This window comes from Alternaria burnsii (genome assembly GCF_013036055.1).
Source record: "Alternaria burnsii strain CBS107.38 chromosome Unknown 705, whole genome shotgun sequence".
Taxonomy (NCBI): domain Eukaryota; kingdom Fungi; phylum Ascomycota; class Dothideomycetes; order Pleosporales; family Pleosporaceae; genus Alternaria; species Alternaria burnsii.
Genome location: NW_024066107.1, coordinates 2249071 through 2267409, shown reverse-complemented (window position 1 = coordinate 2267409; position 18339 = coordinate 2249071). Strand labels below are relative to the sequence as shown.

The 18339-nt window shown below is 50.7% G+C and overlaps 6 protein-coding genes across 6 annotated transcripts; 4 read left to right on the top strand and 2 right to left on the bottom strand.

Annotated features, from left to right (window-relative positions):
• Positions 1–444: 444 nt before the first annotated feature.
• GT037_000804 (vacuolar protein sorting-associated protein vps4) lies at positions 445–1968 on the bottom strand (the record flags this gene model as incomplete). Its single annotated transcript, XM_038925851.1, has 5 exons — positions 445–1117; positions 1170–1502; positions 1558–1729; positions 1779–1805; positions 1860–1968. The coding sequence occupies 5 exons, from the start codon at positions 1966–1968 to the stop codon at positions 445–447; spliced, it is 1314 nt and encodes a 437-aa protein (XP_038791707.1).
• A 413-nt stretch (positions 1969–2381) lies between these two features.
• On the top strand, positions 2382–3545 carry GT037_000803 (protein folding; the record flags this gene model as incomplete). The annotated part of the gene is made up of 5 exons (XM_038925850.1): positions 2382–2561; positions 2615–2739; positions 2789–2849; positions 2897–2975; positions 3235–3545. The coding sequence occupies 5 exons, from the start codon at positions 2382–2384 to the stop codon at positions 3543–3545; spliced, it is 756 nt and encodes a 251-aa protein (XP_038791706.1).
• Positions 3546–4914: 1369 nt separating this feature from the next.
• GT037_000802 (uncharacterized protein) lies at positions 4915–6855 on the top strand (the record flags this gene model as incomplete). Its single annotated transcript, XM_038925849.1, has 3 exons — positions 4915–5416; positions 5466–6748; positions 6808–6855. 3 exons carry the CDS (start codon positions 4915–4917, stop codon positions 6853–6855), a joined length of 1833 nt encoding a protein of 610 aa, XP_038791705.1.
• A 1330-nt stretch (positions 6856–8185) lies between these two features.
• On the top strand, positions 8186–9512 carry GT037_000801 (sam domain-containing protein; the record flags this gene model as incomplete). The annotated part of the gene is made up of 5 exons (XM_038925848.1): positions 8186–8398; positions 8447–8561; positions 8643–8784; positions 8844–8870; positions 8918–9512. The coding sequence occupies 5 exons, from the start codon at positions 8186–8188 to the stop codon at positions 9510–9512; spliced, it is 1092 nt and encodes a 363-aa protein (XP_038791704.1).
• A 768-nt stretch (positions 9513–10280) lies between these two features.
• On the top strand, positions 10281–11949 carry GT037_000800 (mfs general substrate transporter; the record flags this gene model as incomplete). Its single annotated transcript, XM_038925847.1, has 3 exons — positions 10281–10459; positions 10594–11671; positions 11728–11949. The coding sequence occupies 3 exons, from the start codon at positions 10281–10283 to the stop codon at positions 11947–11949; spliced, it is 1479 nt and encodes a 492-aa protein (XP_038791703.1).
• A 201-nt stretch (positions 11950–12150) lies between these two features.
• Positions 12151–16555, bottom strand: GT037_000799 (glycoside hydrolase family 16 protein; the record flags this gene model as incomplete). The annotated part of the gene is made up of 7 exons (XM_038925846.1): positions 12151–12911; positions 12973–13328; positions 14290–14531; positions 14596–14816; positions 15554–16230; positions 16284–16339; positions 16385–16555. The coding sequence occupies 7 exons, from the start codon at positions 16553–16555 to the stop codon at positions 12151–12153; spliced, it is 2484 nt and encodes an 827-aa protein (XP_038791702.1).
• Between the last annotated feature and the right edge of the window lie 1784 nt (positions 16556–18339).

Here is an 18339-nt window from a genome sequence, read left to right as displayed (position 1 = left end):
CTCGTCATGATTCCTAAGGCTGGCGAAGTGTAGAATGGCATTGTTTTTGCGGCGGGATGCTTGTTTTGGTTAGGTTAGGTCAGGTTGTTTCACACAGATTCCCCCCAAATGTTTCCCCTTCATCCCCTCATCCACTCCGATTATGCTATCGATTAGACTCGGCTGGTCTGGCTTAGTGTAGATAAGTAAATTACCATTACTTAACAGCCTTTATCATGTACCGTGGTGATCCATTGCAGTATGCTGATTCTTTCCAACGACTATTAAAACGAGGCTGAATCAGGATAAATGCAGTTGGTAAAATAGTCAAGGAAGAACAGCTCAAGTTGATTGTGTATTTGAAGCATCAACGCCGGCCGGTCCATCTACGGCCTGGAATCGCTATGCTAGAAGGGGATATAAACACCAAAAGCGCCTCAAAAGTATATAGCACCAACAGCCCAGCTACGCACCCTCACTACCAAACTCCTTTGTCCACTCGGCGCTGCGCTTCAAATCCTCGCCACTAACAGTCGGTCTTGAAGCCTTGATTGCCTTGACAAAATCCTTGACCTTGAGAGGCGGCTCAAGCAATTGATCGCCATCCAAGTCTGTCCATGACTTCTCCTCCGCTTGTGGGTCGCCAGGTGAGCACGGTGTCCACTTTGTTTGACCGTCTACCTGGACAGGCTTGTAGTGTGTCGCCGTCTGGATCAGTCGTACAGGCTGCATGAGCGCGTCTTGTACCGCGATGGAGATATCAGATCCAGAATACCCTTCGCTGAGCTCCGCCAGCTTCTTGTAGTCGGCTTGATTCAGCTCGCAAGGTGTATTACCGACTGCGAGCTCAAACATTCTCATCCTGGCAGGGGTGTCTGGCAGTGAAATATGGACTCGGCGCTGGAATCGTCGTCGAATGGCAGAGTCGAGTTGCCAGGGGATATTGGTTGCGCCGAGAATAAGCACGCCCTTGGAATCCTTGCCTACACCGTCCATCTGCACTAGCAGTTCCGTCTTGATACGTCGCGATGCTTCCGACTCGCCTTCGCCTCGAGGTCCGCAGAGGGCGTCAATTTCATCGATAAAGATAATCGAAGGCTTGTTCTCGCGAGCCATGCCAAAGAGTTGTTTTACGAGTCTGGTATAGTGTCAGTTGCCGTTTCGCATCAATACATGTTGTTTTGACCCACCGTTCTGATTCACCCATCCACTTGCTGACGAGATCGGAACTGGAAACACTAAAGAATGTGCTATTCGCCTCGGTAGCGACCGCCTTTGCCAGGTAACTCTTACCCGTACCAGGTGGCCCATAGAGTAATATGCCCTTCCATGGTTGTCGCTTCCCAGTAAACAGATGCGGAAACTTGATGGGTAATATGACAGCTTCCTTGAGTGCTTCTTTCGCCATCTCCAGACCTGCTACGTCTTCCCATCGGATATTGGGCTTTTCGGAAAGAATGGCGCCTGCGAGCGCACCGCGGAGCTTTTTGGAGTCGGCGTCTTGTTCGCCTTCATCCTCGTCACTGTCAGAAGTTAGTGTGGGAATTGGTGCTTTTTGTGTGCGGAGTGAATGCATACCCTCCGCCTTTTCCACTTCCGCCTGCTGATTTGCCATTGGATCCCATGGCTGCTGGCTTCTTGCGATTCGAGGCATCATTTTGATTCAGATGCTGTTTGAGCTTCTCTGCGCGCTCCATGTACTCGGCCACCTTGCCGCGGATCATGTCCTTGGACTTCTGATTCTTCTCCCCTGCTGAGTATTAGCATCATTGTCGGTTCCGTAAGGACGGTCACAGTACATTTGAGAGCGAGCATGAAAAGCTCAACTGCGTAACGAGTCAGCGCACAAGTTCCTATGGGCTATACTTGAGGCTACTAACGAGCGCTGTAGTACAGCTGATATGCCTTCTCATATTCGCCTGCCGTGTCCGTCTCAATTGCCTTTTTGACCGTCTCGATGGCCCGGCCGAGAAAGTCGGCGTTACTCATAGCTAAGATGGAAGGTTCGTGGAGGCTTCAGGGAGCGTGAATCCTGGGGCGCGCGCCGCTTGAGTTGTGAAGGATGATTGTACGAGCGGCGAAGGGCGATCTGAGTGGGGCAATCGCGTGTTGTTTGCCTATGGTTTCGCGAGGTCGGGGCGACTGTGTGAGGCAAGGAAGGAGAAGGCAGCTGAGGGCGACGGTGCTTGAGCGGAAAGTGGCTCGGGATCGGCTTGTCGAAACCGGGCTTGCAGTCGTACACAAGAGCGCTGGAGGTGACCGTCGTTCTAGGTACGGCCAAGGCACCTACCTAGCCCCGCGTTACTTCTAACTGCATTGAGAAAGTTCAGCATCCCACTCGCGACTTCCGAACAAGACTGGGGCCAACTTTCTGTAACGCGTTACTCAGCATCACCAAAGCCATGGCAGACGTGCAAAAGAAGCTCCAGGCACTGTCTGACAGCTACCAGGGCCTCCAGGCCGGTAAGGCATTCGCTCTGCTTACGAATTCGTTGGTTAATCTCGGAACAGAGCTCGGAACTGCAGTAGAAGCACGCCAGAAGCTCGAATCACAACAGCAGGAGAACAGTACGGTCAAGAAGGTGGGACTTTACGCACACGAGGTCGGAACCCGTACTTATCGCTGCCACGACAGGAATTTGACATACTCGACGACGATGCGAACATCTACAAGCAGATCGGACCAGTACTGCTGAAGCAGGACAAGACAGAGGCCGTCATGTCGGTGAACGGCCGCCTCGAATTCATCGACAAGCAGATGTAGGTCGACTGATTGAGACGGAAGACGTTCTTCTCTGACTGGAAGCAGCAAGGATATCGAGAAGCAGATCCAGGGAATACAGGACAAGAGTGAGAAGATCAAGGGCGAGGTATGCTTTCTGAATGCGTCTTGTTGCGTGTAATGTTAACAAACGAGCCAGATTATCCAGATACAGTCGGCGGCACAGCAATCGCAACAGGCGGCGGCGTCGTCATGAAATCGGAGTGCGGCAGGTGTAAAATAAGAAGATACCCATTGCAACCATGAAAAGTTTTGCATCCACCACGAAAATCTGACAATATCATCTACGGCAGGAATTGTCCTGTATCTTTCACAAGGATTCTCCCGTCCGGTTCCGCATAGCAGTAAGAACTAATGGTCGGCGAATGGGACTTGAGAGTACTTCCGGGGTATAACTCATAACGATTCAGATTAGTGGATCTCTGGAGAAGGCAGACTTGTGCCTCGCGACTTCTAGCCTGGCGCCCTCGCAGTTATTTCTCCCAGCGACAGCGACAGCGATCACGACTATAACAGCAGCTATGACGATGAGATTAACCTAAAAGAGCAGGAATGGAATATGCCATCTTCGCCTGGCGACATGCTATTGATCAACAAGCAGCCCCTTGACGTGGATTGTCTGGCCGAGAGCGTTATCACGATGGTTGAGACAATCTTACCTGCCTTAGCATCAGTATCTCCAGGAATGTCTACCTTTTCCCTGTCGTCACGAGAACATCTGTTTATCAGCCTCCGTTCAAGATACCGCCTTGGACCCGTAACTCCACAACGTGATCATCCGTGAACCCAGAGGTTGACCACATCTGGCAGCAGGCAATGGATGCTGAAGAGATTCTCGACATCATGGAACATGATAAGCCACACCCAACTACGAATGAGGGCTCCTCCACCAATCAAGCGCTTCGGACGAGTCGCTTCTGAATACTGGTTGACCACATTGACGGTTACCACGACGAGCATTTGGTGGGCGTTTCGAGGAAAACAGTTCAAATGTCATCCAAGGCTAAATCTCGATTGGGGAACATTGCTCGTTTTGGTGCGATTTTCTATTATGACAAGTAGTATATAGTAGTTGTCTCTATCAGACATGCTTGGAGTAGTGCTCTCCAGGGCGTGTAGCTTGTACTGTTAGTGCATGTACCTGCCGAGCATCGGATGGCTGATCAGGCAATAAGTGGACCCCAGTCAGGCATCGACGACACTCCTGTAATGATGGGACACGACTTGAAGACGCACGACCTCTGTGGCCGTGGTTCCGAACGACTAACTTTAGCTACAGTCGGTGCATGAACGCGTCTCGGGAAGAATTTCTTTTGTTTCTCGGGGCGTTTGACGGCGCGGCTCGCCAATAAGCAGTAGGACACGGCAGAGAAGCTGTTACAGAAAGGGTGCGCTACGTATGCTTCTGTTGCTGACAGCCTAGCATGGAGTGGCTGCTAACGAGTGTGTGTCTGAGCGTTTGCACTGGCTCGAAACAGCAAAGGTGCCATGTCGTTCGGTGGGTGTGTGGAGTGGAGTGGTGCTGGTGTGCGGAGATATGTTCCACAGACGCTCGTGGGATTCACAGGCAGCCATGACAAGCTGCATCGCTAAGACAGTCGGAGATGACGACCAAAGGCATGCAAGCAGACAGCTTGTAGGCATGTCTGCCCCATCTGTCTGTAACAGGTGAGCACCAGCGCTAGAACAATCGAGCCATTGCCTCAGCCTTGACGCAGGGTTCCGTGATTGGCTGCGCGCTAGCAACGAACCAACGCCTTTTCGAGCCATGAGACCTTGACACCGTCCTCCCCCTTCACGTCTTGCAGTGAGCTCTTCCGCTCTTCCACCTCTCTCTCGCTGACGTTTCCCTTCTCTGTACCTTGATATATTACGCCGTTTCTTCTTGTTGCGCTGCTTGCCCGTGCATCCCGGCCAAGCGCATCCCCTGCACCCATCAGCCCTCCCGCGAAACCGGAACTCTCCTGATATTTCGCAACTCGACGTCCTTTGAGGCACAGCTGGGACTGCAGGACTCGTGTGCACACATTACTACCACCACCCGTGTACTCGGCTACCCACACTGTACGTCTGCCAGCATCCGGCATGCCATCACTTGTATCCGCCCGAACCATACTGACCAGAGGCCAGAATTTCAACCTCCTCACGCCGCCATGTCTGCCAGCCATATAGCTGCGAACAGGAACAGCACCCCCGAGGGCTCCAGCTCGCTCCGCCCGCCCCAGGCCCGAAGCTCCCTCGGTGCCAACCACCATCTCCGTGCCTCCGCTGATCTAGGCGGCTTCCCCTCCCCTCTCGCCAACCGTGGTATTCGTCCCGCTTCCGAAATCTACTTTGGTCGCAACAACACACAGTCGGGTAACCCGGACGAAATGGAACGCGCTGCTCAGCAGTGGCTCGCCGACATCGACCAGTATGAAACCACACTCGAAGAGATGGCGACCGCGACCCTCGACCAGGACTTCAAGGACGAGCTGAGTGCTATAGAGCAGTGGTTCCGCGTCCTCAGCGAGGCCGAGAGAACTGCAGCGCTCTATGCTCTGCTGCAGCAGACGACGCAGGTGCAGATTCGCTTCTTTATCCAAGTCTTGCAGCAGATGTCCAAGAATGTGCCCATGTCCGGAGTTCTGTCCCCGGCCAATTTTGGAGAGAAGGGTAAGTCAGATAACTTCTCCAACGTCCTCCCCATGCTGACATGCACCAGATCCCATGACACAGAAGCTGAGCGACGCTATGAGCAAGCTCAGCACGGGTGAAAACCGTCATTCCATGGGTCTCGGTCGTCCTCCGCCATCCCCGGGTGCTGGAAAACGCAACTCGGGCTTGGAGACATCCCAGATCAACCGCATGTTCCCGGACGCCGCGGCTGCTATCGCCAAGCAGAAGGCTGAATTCACCGATGTGGTCGGCGTTGCGCCGGCGTCCAACCGCAATAGCACCGTTGGAGACCGCAGCTCCCTGGCAGCTCCCACCATCTCCGCTCCCGAAGATAACAAGAGGGAGAACAATGCTCCGCCAGCATCACCCTGGAACGAGAGCGCGAATCGCCCCAAGTCTTCGGGCCAGCAGCAACACCAGCAGCCGCCCATGGGCCAGTTCTCTCAACCACCTCCATCTGCCGGTCTCCGCTCGCCTCGCCTCCCTCTCCAGAACGATAGCAACAATGTGCAGACCACTACACTGAACGCGCTCGAGGCCAACTCTTCCAACATGCCACTTCTTTCGCCCTCTTACGCCCCAGGTGGAAGCTGGGCCTCTCAATTGAGCACTCCCATGGTCGCCAACTTCCAACAATCTAACAACCAGGCTGATATGGTAGCCAATGCCACTGCTATGAAGTTGGCTGCCTTGTCCACTGTTAACAATCGCATCCAGCTGGATGATGTGCGCAAGTTCCGCCGTGCCCGGTCTTCGGACAACGGGCCCATGTCCCCTGGCATGCCTCAGATGGGCAATGGAAATATCCTCATGACCAATGAGCTGGGTCAGGTACTGACCCCACAACAGGCGGCTGCTCTTCAGGCCCAACAATTGGCCGCTATGCAAGGTCGCCGATCTCGCCCTAGCTCCCCTGGCTTCGCGATGCAGGGCCAGGGTATGGGTGCCATGGGTAACTTTACCTCGCCTCAGGCCAACGGATTCTTGGCTGCCGACTACGGTGGTGGTATGATGAACAACGGCATGGGCGCGTTGAACCTCGCTCAGTTCGGCCTTGCTGGCGGCAGCAATGATGGCCATGGCTTCCTTGGTGACAACATCGATCGCGGTCGATCTCCCCGAGGCCGTCGCGGCAGCTCGAAGCCTCCGGAGGACCCTACCGACCCTGGACTGCTTTCGGACATTCCCAACTGGCTTCGGAGTCTCCGCTTGCACAAGTATACAGATAACCTGAAGGATCTCAAGTGGCAGGAGCTTATCGAGCTCGATGACGAAGGCTTGGAGAAGCGTGGCGTCAACGCTCTCGGTGCGCGTAGAAAGATGCTAAAGGTATGCGATACCACATGATCCAAGATTGCAGAGTCCAGACAGCTAACATGATATTGCAGGTCTTTGAACAAGTCAAAGAGGCCCAGGAACATGGCAAGCTGCGATAGGCTCGCAGCTTGTCCCCACTGCTTTCTCACCTTCAATTATAGATACACGATGGAAAAGCGACAATCTCCAGCTGGTACGGATTATGCCCGTCAGGTCTGGAACGCATATGATTACATGTTTGGCATTGAGACCCGATTTGGATGTTGCTACGTTGGCCTGTCGTATAATGAAGGCTGCATGTGGACTTATTAGTGCAATTATTTCTAGTTTATTGTATGGTAGAAAGGCTTGCGAATGTACGGAGATAATGACGGCACTTTACGTGTTGCATAGCTGAACCTACGTGCCGTGCCATATGTGATCATACTTGTTAACCACTACCAGCACATATTCACGATTTTCGGTTATGTTGAGGCCCCAAGGACCGGCCCCCAAATGCACGCCTGACTCTTGCCGCCTCGGCAGGCGCGGCGTCCAGCCTGGAAAGGTGTCACAGTGTACAGCCAGTTCGGTAAGCCTTAAGAATTGTGCTTACCTCTTTGTCCCTTCGTATCAAGTTTTGTACTGGAAAGACTTTTGATTCTCTCATCGCACTGCCGTGCAGGGTGGTTGTTTATGACATTGCTCCAAACTACAATCAAGATCCTGTAGCAGCCTTCGCGTCATCTTCGCCCGAGGATGGAATTGTCGTCCGATTCGAAACGCATCGACCGGGTAGTGCTGGCATGCGCACAGTGTCGCAGTAGACACGTGAAATGCGACTCTACACAACCAGTTTGCAGTAGGTGCAGGCGCGACGGGAAAGAATGTGTCTATCAGAAATCCAGAAGAGGAGGCTTGAATAAGGCTGCACTTGCGGAACGACGCTTGCGACTGCAACAGGAGGCTAGGAATCCACAGCATTCGGCGACCCAACGCGATGGTTGTTCCAGCGAAGAGCACAAAATATCGGCAATATCGTCATCTGATCAATCGAGTCAAGGGACGCCCACTAGCAGCTCAGCAGATGATTTCATACCAGTCGTGCCCTCTCAGAACCAACACCATCACCTGGCGTTCAAAGTCGACAAAAATCGACTGTTAGAGTTATATTTCGAATACTTCTGGCCTCCCTTCCCAATCGTCCTGCCTTCGCATTACCTACAGTCGAGGCGTCTACAAGACAACCATGGGATAACCACTCTTCTATCTGTCTTAGAATGGATTGGCTCAATCTACGCGCCCTGGACACCATCAGAGCCCTACTATACGACAGCTCTGGAGGCCGTTACATCACCGAACCTTACGCATACCCCGTTCAATGTGCAAGCGCTATTGCTTTTCGCCCTTGCCGAGTTCCATTGCGATAACAGAGTCGAAGCTCGTAAGAAACTCAGCACATGTACCGCCATGGCACTGGAACTTCATATGAACGAAAGAGACTTTGCTCGAGCGTACGGTGAGAACGATTCAGTGCTCGAAGAGTGTTGGAGACGGACGTATTATATCCTTTACATCGTGGATCAGCATCTCGCCGTCGTCACAAACACGCCCTTCTATTCGTTACTTCTGATACCAAACACGGTTGATTTACCGTGTGATGATGAGTACTTTGAATCAGGAGTACGTTGGGATGGCATGACATCATGGTCGATAGGCTAACATGAGCAGAACATACCGCCTGTAGCGACATGGGCTGAGTATCAAGTTCGTGAGTTTGCAGAGATTGAGGTGATCTATTCTTCAATCGTGTATCTTTATGACATTGCCATGGTCATCACTTTTGGTAAGCACGCTTGATAGGCAACAATCACCTACCTCATCTAATGACTGAGAATGGCCGTGGCTTAGGAGCTGACCAAATCAGTCATGAACACTTTTCTTGACACTGCTGTAGTAAACGAGGTCCTGGTCGAGAACTGCGACACGAAACTCGCGATCTGGTCATCGTTGCTTCCAGCTTGCAAGAAGGATCCACTTCGATTAAACGGCCAAGTAGATGAGGTGATGTATGCTATACAGCCAGCAAATGTAACCCAAAGATAGTAGCTGATAGTACTTGTTCTAGGTTTATGGCACACATGTGTGCCGCAATGTAGTTGACCCCCTCATGTGTTACTATCGATATACTGACCAAGACAGAACTATCTCTGCGCTGCATCGGCCTTTCTCGTCACTGGGATACTGTCCTGAGGAGATGACTACGCAAGCTTTCCAAGCACCTTCTCCCTTCACACTTACACCAAAAGCTGGACGAAACGCACATACCGCACGTGTACTCAAAGCGACAGAGATCCACACCAATCTCCTTGCAATCCCATGCGCCCTCGAAAAGCATAACATCTTCACCATGTGCATCACCTCACAACTCGCTGCCGTACAAGTGTCAGCGTGCACTTATGTATTGGATGGACATGCGCTGTCGATCGGACGGGACCGTGTCCGTCTGAGTATCGGCTTCGTCAACACAATGGCGACTCTCTGGCCTCTCGGAAAGAAGATGGCAAAGGAGGTTCGGGCTATTGCACGGTCGTGTATTGCCGGTACCTGCACCCAGAATACCGTGGCCATGGACGCGGAATATGCGGGAGGTGAGATCGACTTGGCGCGTGATGAATTGGTGTGGCCAGTTGATCCTTCGGCGCAGATCGATATCTACTCTGGCATCGTGCTTCCTATCGATTGGGATGCAACGTCTTTTAGTTATTCGTCGTTGACGTCGTCTGAGCTGGTGTAAAGAGGCCTATTTAGTTACGAACACAAATCCCCACTTGAATAGCTTCAATAGATGATGAGCTGGTATTAAAGAAGTTGTTTCCAGATCAGCGTTGATCTGCACAACAGTGCGCAATATGATGCAATCACGTCTCCAGCTTCTGCTACATTGTTTGTTTGGTTGAACGTACGACTAAGGACTAATCGCATTGCCTAAGCGATACTTGACAGCGGGCTAATGCGATGAAGACGTCAAAGCAGGAAGACAACCGTCTACACCACCTCACGCATGAGGTACGCGAGCACCCCCATCTTTCGTCTGACATCTCCCCCAACCTTGGAAAATTGGCAAACATCGAACCAGGAAAACGTGTGGTTCGTTATCAGTTGCCCAGCGGCCATATCTGTGTTACAGGTAGGGTAGCCGTCAACGTCATACCACAAACAGCTAGCTCTGTGCTCCATTGGCTCCAGCCCCCCGCCATAGATCTGCCCGCCGGCATTGTCGTCCAGTAGTGGGCCCTTGCAGACTCGTCCGATGTCGAAGCCGACAAATTTAAAGCATGAGCATTTCCCTTTCGTGGCAAAACGTTGGAGTGCGACAGGATGACATATCAGCCTTTTGGCCAGACGCGATAATACACGGGACGCTGCCACTCGTTCATCATACTTTGCTCAAACAACGCTTTGCAACTGCAAAGTTAACGCGACAGGCCTCCCCTCGCGTCGAATCATCAATCATCGTCGTTTTAATTCTCCGAGGAACTAGACGCGAACGCCTGACGACACCATGAGCGATATCGAGAAACAGTACGACCCAGCGGTGCCAGATGCTGCGAAAGAGAGCGATGAACTGGGCATACAGCTGGAGAGTATTGATCCAGTTTTCGAAGCAAAAATTGTTCGCAAGCTTGATCTTTTCGTTATTCCGGTGGTAATGCTGCTGTATTTGCTCAGTTTCCTCGATCGGTCAGTTTTAGGATTTTCTTGCTTGTTACACTGCTTTTTCGGCTGGGGCAAAGGGACGAGGAAACACAATTCCCGATGGACTTGGAACTTGCAAGTTGACGACTCGCTCGAGAAGCCCACTAACGCGACTACAGAGTCAACATCGGCAATGCGCGACTCTATGGTCTACAGGAAGACCTTAACATGGACGATTCTCAATTTCAGACCGCAGTTTCGATTCTCTTCGTAACATACATTCTCTCTGAGGTGCCGTCGAATTTGGTCTTGAAGAAACTCACGCCTTCGCGATGGATAGCATTCATCACCGTCGCTTGGGGTATCATCGCGACCTTGACTGGTATCGTACAGAGCTACGGTGGCTTGATCGCATGTCGTCTGCTCCTTGGTGCTGTTGAAGGAGGTCTGTTCCCTGGAATGGCCGTTTACCTGACATTTTTCTACACCAAACGTGAACTGGCCCTGCGCATCGGATACCTCTTCGTCTCCGCTGCGCTTGCTGGAGCATGCGGTGGTCTCCTCGCCTATGCAATTGGGCACATGGACGGCACAGCCGGTCAGCGTGGATGGCGCTGGATCATGATAATAGAAGGAATTCCTACTTTTGCCCTAGGTATCGCAACCTGGTTCATTCTTCCCAATACCCCAGAAACGGCCTATTTCTTCACTGCTGAGGAGAAGGCTTTTGCTGCAGCTCGGCTCAAGCGCCAAACCGGGTACACCAAGAAAGCAGCAGAGTTCCACTGGGACGACGTGAGGAAGTGCGTCAAGGACTGGAAGGTCTGGGTATTCTGCTTCGCACAGTTCGGGAGTGATACCATGCTTTACGGTTACTCTACTTTCTTGCCGACTATTATCAGGTCGATCAACACCACCGCTAGCAGCGCGATGATACAAGTCCTTACCATTCCGTGTTACGCACTGGGTGCGATTACGTACCTGGTTGTTGCGCGTTTCTCGGACAAACAGCAAAAGCGCGGATTCTACAGTATCTTGCTTGGCGTGGTTAGTATTGTTGGATACGCCATGTTGATCAGCGATGCGAGCTCTGGCGTTCACTACGCGGGTTGTTTCCTCGTCGCGATGGGACTGTATGTTTGTGTTGGTTTGCCATTGGCTTGGCTTCCTACGAATCTGCCGCGATACGGAAAGAGGACAACCGCAACGGGATTGCAGTTGAGTATCGGTAATTGTGCGGGTATCATGAGTGCTTTTGTAAGTCTTTCTTTAACTTGCAGACTGCCTATGAACTATACACTAATGAAGTCCAGATATACCCTACAGCGGACCGACCTCGCTTTATCAAAGGTCATGGAATTACTATGGCCATGGTGGGTTTTGCTTGTATATGCTACGCTGTTATGTGGTTTCAACTTGGACGTATCAACTCGAGACGTGAGAAGGGTGAGGAAGAGCATTTGGTCGAGGGAATGGCTGAGGAGGACATTGCTGAGATGGGTGACGATAGTCCCAGGTTCAGGTATACCATCTGAGGGATCGCGGCAGGCCATCAACCGACTCTGGCGTTGCACACGTTACCAAGTATGAATTATTGGATTGTGTGATGTAGAATTAGTCGTGAAAAGTATATCTGAGATTGCTAGGCGAAGCGTGATAGAGAGCCACTTACCAAGCTACCAAGCAAACTACTCGCTTTGCGCCTTGAAACTTGTCACCGGAGTATAAGCGCGCTTCTACGTAGCACCCTTCTGGAACCATTTCAACCCAGCAATCTCCCAGTATGCCTCCTTAAATACCTCGGGATTATCGCGAACATACTCATTACAGGTTGCAACCCCAGTCTTTTTGGCACAAGACTTGTTCCACTCAGCGCCTGCCCATTCACCACAAAAAGCCATATTAAAGATAATTTTAAGATCTCGGAAGCGCTCAGAGAAGTCGCAACCGGAACCGCTGAAGTGGGCTATAGGTGTGCCCCAGCGAGATGGGTTGGGAAGGGTTGTGTTTAAAGAGAAGTTTTCAGTGAAGCTGTGAGATTCACGAGGAAAGAACCATACCGAGATTCCAATCGTGCTCCATTCCATAGCGTAGACACCGCCTTGAGCTTTGTTAAACTCCGTTCCGTACGAGGGAAGAGGCACAGCACCACCGGTGTCAGTGTTACCGCTACCACCAGTTTGGATACCAGACATGATTTCGGGAGCATGAATAGAGCATCCGACGTTCTTGAGTTGACCTGGCGCAGCAACATCGCAATCGTCTGTAGACATAAGACCAGTGAATGGTGCCGCTTCGATATCGCCGGCTACACCAGATCCTCCTCCTGCTGATGTCGAGTTATCAACCATGCAACCCGTGGTTGTATGCAAGGTAACAGAGTTACTTTCGTAGTCGTTCACGCCCTCGAGGATGTCCACTTCCCCACCCTGGGGCCAGTCTGCCGAGGACGACAAAAGCCAAAAGGCCGGCCAAGACCCACATTCAGAGGCGGGCACTAGAGACGATCATACGAAGTCAGTGTATGTCTCACATGCAGTTTGTAAGGGAATACTCACTATGGCGGATGTCCGCTACGAGCAGGCCATGGTTCCAGCTTTTTTTGCTCTCAAGGCGAACGGAAGCGCGGCCAGCAGTGTCCTTGGTCGTGTAATCAACGCCCATGAACACGGACTGTGTATCCTCGAGGTAGCCAACTAGACCTTGCTTGATCGCATTCTCCTGGTTCTGGTACTTGACGAAACCCTTGGTTGGATCTGGGCCGTCGAAAAAGTCAAAGGCGGAGAAGAACTTTTTGTAAGTCAGGTCGTCGGTCAGTGTGTACTGCCCGCCTTCACTCTGATGATCTTCGTGGGCGTTGCTCAGGGCGGCCAGCACCGTAGTAATGAGTACTCTTGAGCGCATGTCTTTACGTCTGTCCTGCAGAAGCGGATGGCAATGATTGGAGTGTGCGTTCCAGAAAGCCAACGTGGTTTGCGGTGCAGAAAAGGTTAGGTGTATCCAGAAGGGGAGAGTGATGTTGCGTTACAGAAAGATGAACACGAAGTATAGAGGCTGGTTCACTGTAGTCCTGGAGGAGACATTGTGATAGTACAGTGTAATGCTGTAGCTGTTGGAGTCACAGTCGCACAATTTACCAGTGCTCCATAGCTTCTTTGTTGTCTACGCAAACAAGAACAGGGTCATGTTGATTTCCACCTGCTAAACTCAAGAAAATTCATGAAACATCGATGTCAGTGGCAGAAGTGAAGGTGAATGTGCAACAAGTAGAATGGTAGACATTGACTGTAGAGAACACTTCATAGTGTGAGGGAAGCAAACTGCTTTTGACTGGGCTCATCAATCTCTGTCATATGTAGAAAGCATCGCCAGCAACACTTTGTTCATTTTCCAAAGGCCACAAAAGACGAGAGATGGAGATAAGAGCAGCAACAGAAATAGAGTAGAGAGGGTGTAAGTTCTCTTCCAATTGCTTTCCTGGCATGTATAGTATCCCCACACGATACAGGAAAATGAGTCTCCATAGAATGAACAGCCGATAGGTTCTTGAACTTCCAATACTTCTCATTCGAGAAGACCTGATTGAATGGGTGTGATTTGACTTCAGAAAGTTGTGAGTGGCGCGTCTGCTCTGCGTTATTGCAGCATCGTATTAAGAAATGGATAAAACAGACTGAATCGCAGTATCGGACCGAGGATACCTGGTAACAACTCTCGATGATACACTTAGTAACACTACTGTGCAATATACTTGTCGAATACGCTTGGCATATGTTCAGCAGCTGTGCCGTTCCAAGCGTAGTCGACTCTATATAGCACGATACGATTACTACACTATACTCAGGTGCTTATTTGGGGTCTAGAATTTTGCTTACATGATCTTCACTGTTTCTTCTTCAACATCTGTAAGGGTGTACGTTGTGCCGTCTTCTAGAGTTAAAAGGTCTGGTTTCCAGACGCAGTCTTCGCTGTCAACAGCAATATTTTCCGACCTTTTTCTGTTGATAAAGCCGTAGCCGGCTCCTGTGTACAATACGTTGTTAACGGGTGCACCATGGCAAACTGAGTCTTTGCCATCCGAGTTGAACGTGTGAACCAACTCTTTACAATTGCCGCCCTGCAGAGGTGGAGATACGAAGTTAGTATGTGTCTCACACGCAACTAGTATGGCCATGACTTACCTGGTGAGACCTGGTGCTCAGTTTCCAGTTCGTAGGAATAGCAACAAATGACCAAGCGTAGGATACGCCGCCACCAGCATAGCACCGGTCAGGTTGGGCGTTCTTGTAAGTTGAGGTAACACCCTTACAGTGCGACTCGTTGTGCGCCCGAATATCGATAGCTGATACTACAGCAGTAAGAGCGAGGATGATGTTGAGGTATTGCATGTCGAAGCTGGAATCTGTGGAAGAGAGCGATGGTGCGAAGAGGTGCCTAAGATTCATCCTTTTATACTTGTCTTATCCATATACGTGAGATGATGCATATGCACGCTCTTCCGCTCATCCTACCCAATGTAGGATCCAAGACTTTGCGAGCCGATTGAGAATACCGTTCGGCTTCATGCAACACAAGCATAATGAATGACAACACGAGATTGAGGCTCAAGGATGTCGCTCCTTCTAGTCTATACTACGGCGTACACGGGAGACGAGTGAAGCAAGCGTAGTTCGCTTGGGTACCGAGAACTTTAATGCTTGCTTTCTTGCACAAGCTTATTGTGTAGAACAAGGCGAGACCCAAGTTTTGATTGAAAATGCATACTCTGCTTTGTTGAGCACAAGTCTACTACAAGAACAGAAGCTGCCTGCGGCTAAGATACTGTGCCACTGCGGCACGGTTCTTGCCACCACCATAATTAGACCCACTGTTATGAGGCGTGGTTGTAGAGTGCATCCAGCATGACTTTATTTTTCACCAACGCTTGCTATTGAAGTCCAAGAGAATAACAATCTTTAGCCCCGATTCGCATGCTCACAGCCGAATGACAGCGCTACTCATATTAACTATGATTATAGTCGATCGCGTTGGTTTATTGATCACCCGGGCGCAAAGGGCGTGAGTATCCTAAGATGTACTCACATATAATTTACCCACTCTCCAATCATACCGCTAGGCTTTCCCCGCCATCTTTCTTACTCTTGGGTACAATTTTCAAGCTGAAGTCCACATGCGGTACTCCTTGGTGTATGCTGCTTGTACTTACAATATCAATATCCCCACAGACATACTTTTCCACATTGTATTCGGTAAGCCCACCGCTTACTTCGACAAGGATTTGTTTCCTATCTCCAGTACCTCGCCCCCATTTGTCTTTCAGGTCTTTGGCAGCGACCTGAACACCCTCAGGAGTGAAGTTGTCCAACATGACGATGTCAGCACCAGCGGCGATAGCCTCATCTGCTTCGTCGAATGATTGGCATTCGACTTCAACTTTGATTGCGAAACCACCCGCCGCTTTGGCAGCTCTTACGGCGTTGGTGATGCTTCCTGCAGCGACGATGTGGTTGTCTTTCAGCATCGTCATCGCGCTCAGGTCAACTCGATGCGCATCCACACCACCCACTAGCATGCCATACTTTTCCACGAGTCGGAAACCTGGTGTAGTTTTCCTGGTACCGGCGAGAATATTTGGGTAGCCAGCTCCACGTAGAAGGGTAAGTAGACGATTAGACTTGGTGGCGATACCGGAGCAACGGGCGAGCGTATTGAGAGCCACTCGCTCACCGAGAAGGAGGTGGCGGACAGGGCCGCGTACCGTGGCGCAGTGAGTTACAGGTTGGAAGGAGGCACCTTCTTTGACGTGCCATTCTACACTACCAAATGTCAATACCAGATCTGACAATGTGAGTCACTATAATAGACGCACGTGCAGCCCAGTTGCCGGAAGACTTCATCGAAGAAGGGGACGCCTGCAACTATGCCCTGCCAATGTTAGCTAAGACCACCACGAAGGGTGCTGACACTTACTTCACTTTTCCCTAGCAATTTCGCCTCAGATATTTCCTCGCCCACAACGAAGCCACCATAATCGAAGCTCGGCGTGTCCTCCTCGAGCCATTCCGAGACCAATCGCTTGTACGTTTGTGGTAGGAGGTGGGCTACAGCACCATGTGCTGGTGCGCCCTCAACTTTGGCCATATTGATGGGAGATGAGATGTTTCGTGATATGGTTGTGATGTGGCGCGAATAGCGCAGTATTCAAGTCAGAGGGCGGCTTTGGATTAGAGTGGTGAGTTCATCGGAACATCCGTCGGAACTTATCGATAGCAGCCCGGCCCTAAGCGGCCGCGCATCGGATCCTGCGAGGCAGCCTTGCATTCTACACGTCGCTGTCACTTACGCGCAAACCACCTGCCACTTGTACGGAGACATGTCTTATGGCTGCTATGTTTCCTTCTCGCGTCATCCCTCCGAGACATGATTGTTCGCTCCCACCGCTCTTCCTGCCTGGCGCCCTTCGCAACATACGTCCTCAACCATTCGCCCTATGTGACGCCCCTTCCGCATAATCTTCGAGTTTAAGAGCCGTTCCTAGCACGCTTAGAGACATATCATTAGGTCATTCTGTATGCGTTGGGAGCCTGTCGCGAGTTGATAGCAACATTTGCGCCTGCCCCTTCCAAGGCGCCGGGAATTCACGGCTGTTCACCATCAGACATGATATTTCAGGTCATCAAAGGCAACACGGTGGAAGGACGCCGTCCTCGCAGACAAAGATGAACGCAAATAGCTGTTTACAAATCTAGCCCATGTTCATGCTGTGAACAGCTGCGACGAGGACGCTGGTGCAGATGGACAGAGTGGTGTGGATGCAATGCCGGTTACAATTGTTTGGATAACGGCGACACAAGCGCTGTCCGCTGGCCAGTCTTGGTGCCCCCAATACAACATAAAGAAGAGATGGAGGCGTTATGCGCTTGGTGTATAGGCTACGCATGCTTGTCACTTATGTGCTGTGATTGTTGCTGAGACTGAAAGAGATATGAATGTTTGTAAGCTGAGTTTACATCACTACAGCATTGCCGCCAGACTTCTCTCTTGACTCTAAAGGTGCTCCACCCAAGACGACACACTTATGTTGATTGGGCAATTTAGAGGAGTCAGGCATGTTGTAGGGCAGGTATGGCAATATCTTGGTAAATACAAGATGTAAGATCTTGACTCAAATCCAAAAAAATCCAATTATAGGATCCAGCACACCACCTGTACCACCCATAGCCTTTTGTGAAACACCGGACTGTGAAGCACGTCGACTCAGGCATCCACATATCCATAATGCTAGTCATTGTCAGCATCAGCACAGTCGTCTTCGGCTTTGATTATCGATGGTACTTCTGCGCCATCCAGGATACCGTTCAGTCTTGCATTTCGCTGTGACGTTCGTGTTATGCAGCGCTTGCACTTCTTGTTGATTGTAATGCTCCTTGCTTCGTTGAGTGTGCATTCGACCCCGGACTGTTCGTGAGTAGTCGTGGATTTGAGGTGTCCACAATAGAAGTACACACGGTATGTTGTGCACATCTTGGGCCCATTCAGGGAGTCGGCAGCTGAGTATGTCAAAAAAAACGCTCAGTGATGTACGGAGCATAGACAAAGACGGCGAAGCAAACACCAAGATTTTATACTAAAAACCTGTAGTGAATTTTTTCGAAACGACACACTGTCAGCTATGATGATAATGCTTCACATAGTAGTACTGGTGCTTTCAATGTTCTATTAGTGACACACCTTTGATTGGTAACGTGTCCTTGATCATTGTCGAGTATTGATTCAAGGTCTGTATATGAGGCCATGAGTGTCGTATATATCTTGGTTGCAGCGTAGATTTGCTAATAATCCAAGCATCAGATTGTATAGCCAGCTATGTGCATTAGTTTCGCAGCTTAGTACGATTGTAGTCATAAAGCCAGAAGCAATTTCAT